The sequence below is a fragment of the Nanorana parkeri genome, unplaced genomic scaffold (genome assembly GCF_000935625.1).
Source record: "Nanorana parkeri isolate BGI_ZX_2015 unplaced genomic scaffold, ASM93562v1 scaffold360, whole genome shotgun sequence".
NCBI lineage: Eukaryota > Metazoa > Chordata > Amphibia > Anura > Dicroglossidae > Nanorana > Nanorana parkeri.
In genome coordinates this window covers 448563-453844 of record NW_017306628.1, presented here as the reverse complement: position 1 = coordinate 453844, position 5282 = coordinate 448563, and the positions used below count along the sequence as shown (strand labels likewise).

General features: G+C 40.5%; 1 protein-coding gene across 1 annotated transcript in view; it reads right to left on the bottom strand.

The window, feature by feature from the left end:
- Positions 1-538: 538 nt before the first annotated feature.
- The window catches only part of UFL1 (UFM1 specific ligase 1), a 51600-nt gene continuing 46856 nt past the window's right edge, over positions 539-5282 (bottom strand). Inside the window, exons 18-19 of the mRNA XM_018558809.1 lie at positions 4318-4498; positions 539-757 (exon numbers count right to left, since the gene is read on the bottom strand). Of these exons, the coding sequence (XP_018414311.1) occupies positions 539-757; positions 4318-4498 (400 nt within the window). The remainder of the gene's footprint in view (positions 758-4317; positions 4499-5282) is intronic.

The following is a 5282-nucleotide window of genomic DNA, read 5'->3' as shown; positions in this document are numbered from 1 at the left end:
TGCAGACACCGCTGTATCGGAGGGCAGAGCAGTTAGCGCTGGATCGGAGAGCCGCCGCACCGCTGGAGGGACAGATGAAAACATCAGGAAAGAAGAGGAAGATCGGATTAAGAAACCTCTTTTAAGGTAAGTGCTGACATTAACATTGGGGGGAGTGGACATTTTTTTTGACTTTAATGTCACTTTAAGACAACAAATGATTTAAAAAGACAATACAGAGTCACAGGTTTTAGAAAAAAGAATTGAAGTCTAGTGATCAAGCACTGGAAGGAAGACTGATCCTGCTAGAAACATATTGTTCTGTATAGATAATTTTATTAGAATTATAAAAGCTTATTCTTAGATAATTTATAACAAAACAATGGCAAAATAAACCCCACTTAAATTAGGGTATACATATCTTCATGAACTTGCACTGTGCATTTTGAATTATGTTTTTCCCATTTTGATATTAATTTTAGAACTCCAATGATCAGTTTTATTAAAAACAGACACAAAGAATTGTAAGCTGCGAGATGGAAAATAAACCAGTTTCCTGTTACTCTTCCGATGCAGAGGCCTTTCTGGGACGCAGAACAAGATCTTTGATCTTGGTGGACAGTTCATGAAGTTCCTTTCGAACGTCCTCTGATGTCTTCTCAGGTACTTCTGCTGGGTCTCCCATCATGTCAACATCTTCATCCTCCTTGTGCTTTGTCTGACCTATAAGTTGTTTCACTACAAGGCTTTGGTAGGTAACCAAAATACTATACTGATCCTGGGGTAAAAAGAACAGACCAAGTAAATAGAGTGTATTCAAATTAAAGGGAAACAAAATCTGAACTAGAACTTGCTATATAAACATAGAATATACAGGTGAAACTCGAATAATTAGAATATTGTGCAAAGTTCATTTATTTCACTAATGCAACTTAAAAGGTGAAACTAATATATGAGAGAGACTCATTACATGCAAAGCAAGATAGTTCAAGCCGTGATTTGTCATAGTTGTGATGATTATGGCTTACAGCTCATGAAAACCCCAAGAACCCCAAAAAAGTAGATTATTACATGCAATCAATAAAACAAGGATTGTACATAGAACAATATCGGACCTCTGAAAAGTACAAGCATGCATATGTACTCAGTACTTGGTTTGGGCCCCTTTTGCAGCACTTACTGCAATTACTTTTGCACGATATTCTAATTATTCGAGTTTCACCTGTACTAAACCAGTCCTTAGATGAGGTGTTTGGATTCGATTTCTTTTTCAGGTTAAAAACATTTTTAACAAGTACAGAAAATTCCTGTTGATTTTGATAGAAATTAGTTGCCACTTACTGTGAGATTATGTCATTTTCCACCCAGGGACAGCGAGTATGATGTTCACAGGATCACCAGGTGAAAATAAAGGAATAGAAGCCCAAACAAGAAAACTAATGCAGCCATCTCATCTATGGACTGGTAAGCTGCAATGTATTACATTTTTGTTTGGACAGTCCAACCTCTAAATTTAGCGTTCTGACCATCACATTCATTTTAATAATTCTACCCTAGGAGGGTCCTCACACATGAATTTGTTGACTAGAGGCTCAGTCTCAGTCTCCGGTACCGAGACAACTAAAATAATATAAAATGATGAGACTCTACAAAGCCAAAAGAAAAATGTGGCATTTTTCAAGAAACCGCTTCTTACATCATATATATCCAATAATTTGTACAAAAGGACATGATATAAAATGGTACAATCCCATACAATACTGCCTCTCCACAATTCCAAAACCCAGCTATACAGTATGTAAAAATCACAAAACTTCTACTTCTTTATGTATTGTTTCTGCTTAATATTTCTCTTTAATATTATGTACCAATGGAGACTAAACAGAGGATTCCTTTTATAATTTTGTTTACCCTGTGAGTGTGTACAAGCATAAAACCCAGTACTTCTCTGATCACTGCACCCTACAGTATACCTGTCATTAGAGGTGCACAGAAGTGGAAATTTCAAAACCGAAATAAAAAAAATTGTCAGGCCGAAACCGAAAATGTTTTTTATTTTTTATAAACTTTTTATATTTATTTGTATTTATTAATTAATTTTTTATGAAATATTTTTAACTTAACTTTTAGGGGCTTCGGGGAAATATTGGGGGGTCTAAACAGACCCCTGATATTTCCCTTTTAAAATAGAAAAAGAGATTGAGAACACAGAGTTCTCAATCTCTTTTTCTGTATCCCCTGTTATTAATGAACAGGAATCCATGTTATGAATGAACAGGAGTGTTCCTGTTCATTTATAACATGAGGACATAGTGTGTTTACTATAACTACAACTATGAATGAACAGGATTTGATGTAGATCACTTCCCATTCATTCATAATTGAGGATATAGTACACATACCACGTCCTCAATTATGTACAAACACTCAGCGATCACTGATCTCTGAGTGTTTGTACCTTGCTCTCCTCTCTGGCACGCTGTCACAGGAGGCTAAGCCAGCAGTGCAGGGAGGAGAGCCCAGCCTCCTGTGACATCGTGGGCTGTCTCCTCCCACACACCGCTCTGCCGGACTCTGACAGGAGGCTGAGCGGTGTGAGAGAGAGACGCCAGCCGCTCACAGCGCTCCCCTCCCGCAGCGCTCGCCAGCCTGTGACAGTTTATCTCCTCCCTGCTGGGACTAAGAGCAGCGCCTAGTGGGGAGGAAAGAAACCTGGGATGCGCTGATGTGTCAGCAGGAAAATGGCACTTTCGGCATTTAGCCAAAAGTGCCATTTTCGGCCGATATGTTTCGGCGGCCGTTATATCGGTGCATCCCTACCTGTCATAATAGAAATATATGGGCTGCCACTGACACTTATCTAGCTTCCATATTTCTCAATCATAGAACTGGAATAAGGAGGAAGTAAATGAAAATATGCAGAAATCCTTCTCTGCATGTTTGTTCTAGGACAGTGGCTCAGTAAGAACTGAAGTCACAGCACTGGCATGACAATCATTTTGGATTTTGAGGAAAAGTACGCAATCACTACACACATTTCTCTTATGATGAGGTTACCTGCAAGGATACAGAGACAAGGAAACAGGTTTACTTAACTCAGCGGTTCTCAACCTGTGGGTCGCGACCCAAAAGTGGGTCGCAACTCACTGTTGAGTTGGTCGCAGCATCCACTTCTGCTGCGCTAGGTGAGAGGCTCCTCAGCCTCCTCCTAGCACAGCAGTGTCAGTCAGCGGGAGGACAGCAGAGGCTGTGAATATAAAAGTGCAGCTATACACACTCCCTGGCCGCTGCAGCGACATCTAGTGGCCGGGGAGTATGTACAGCAGGGCTTTTCTATTCACAGCCGCTGCTGTCCTCCTGCCTCCCATACAATGTGAGCTCTGCAGGAGGCAGGCGTCTAGGCAGTGCTGGGGCTAAGAAGGCTGCATGGAGACAGAGCAGGTAGCAGGGCCTGGGGAGGGCTTGTATTCTTATGAGCGTGCTTCTATTTTTAGTCCCAAGTTCAGCACCTTACTAATTCTGCAGTCCAGCGCTCCGTTGGGGGGTCACCACAAATTGGCAAATGTTACCTAGGGGTCGCGGCCCTAGCAAGGTTCAGAACCACTGACTTAACTACTATCCTCTCTAGCTGCATGTACTTAGCTTTCATTAACTACCCCGCTGCCCTACTCAGCCACTGGGAGTGGAGAGATGAATCTCTGTATAAGCTTAAGTTCATAAGTTTGCTCCCAACAGCAAAAAGAGTGGGGGCCTAAAGGGAGGGCAAGTACCTGCAGCCAGAGAGGTAGTTAAGAAAGCCTGTTGCTTTTTCTTGCTTGGTTCAGTTTGAATGAAAACAGACTACTGGTTTAAAACCCAGCTGATGACCTCTTTCCCTTACAAAAGGGTTTTTGGTACTGTCAAATCTACCCGGGGAGTAGAGGAAACTGCAGATACCAGACAATGCCTAACAACCATGAGTACTCAGCAATAAACCAGCAGACGTTTCAAGTCTTGTACAAATAATGGGATCCTTACACAGAGGTAAAACATTTCAGGTTGCTGCTCCTTTAGAGGTAACATTTTTTAACATTTTCTAATGGTGGTGTGCCTCGTGATTTTTTTCATGAAAAAAAGTGTGCCTTTGCACAAAAAAGGTTGAAAAACACTGCTTTAAAAGGTCAAATCACTATTTCTAGGTGGAACCTAATATGAAATGGGAAAAGATTTGTAAAAAAAAAAGAACTCTTGTGCCATTTATTTATGTCTTCACACTGTAATACTACATATCTAGATCTTGGTTTTCATGACTCAGTCTGGCTTTGCACTACATATACTACATCTTGTTCATGACAATACCTCAGGGATCTTGGCTTTCAGGAAAGCAATAATCTGTGGGACACATCTTCCTGGTGCATGAAGCATACAGTGTGTTGTGAATTGAAACAGCAAGACAGATGTCAGATGCAGGACCAAGGCGGAGTCTTCTGTGACTTTGAGTTGCTCTATAAGAGCGAGCCTGTGCTGGAACAAAACTTGCCTAAGAAAAAAAAAAAGGGAAAACGATTTGTCACTTACCTGTCCTGAAAAGCTAAAGCAATGCATTTTCAATATTGTCTGCTTCAAGAACTGTACAAAAGCAGCATGTGAATGGGTTCTCTGACAGCTTCGGGACAAATCTTCCCACCACGCTCAGCCATAGTCAGTAAAGTTTAAGGAATATAAATGTGTGGTTTTATATTCAAGAACAAATACAATTTAGAATAAGATTTTTTTTCTTTTGTACAAAGCTAAATATGAAATATTTTTTTATTTACAGTCAGCAGTGGAGCTCTGGGTTCTTTTTTTTATATGCATACCTGGCTAAACCTAAAGCCCCTCTCCAAGTAAAATGATCATTTACACACAGAACTGGGTATGTCAATTACCATTAAAAAGCTGTTATGTGCAGAGGCCGGCTGCAAAGTAGAAAAATCTTAACTTGCAGCATGCCATTCCCTGTACAGAATGCCCAGCTTCTGAGAGAGAGAGGTGCACCCGAGCTGTACAGCACTCCGGCTGCATCACTCGCTATACCGTCCTCTATTCACAAAATGTCTTGTATTTCTTTAAAGAATAGAAGACATTCTGTGATTGGAGGAGAAGAAATTATGTCACATCCTCACCCCGTTCCCTCACAGCGAATGAGTGTTACAAAGGAAAAAAACTCCACCTTTATAAAACCCAGAATGTTCTGCAGACCCAATGTCATGGGTGCACCCTGTATAAAATTCCCATTTGTAGAATAAAAAATAAAATACAATAGGAGTTTAAAACTTAAAGCT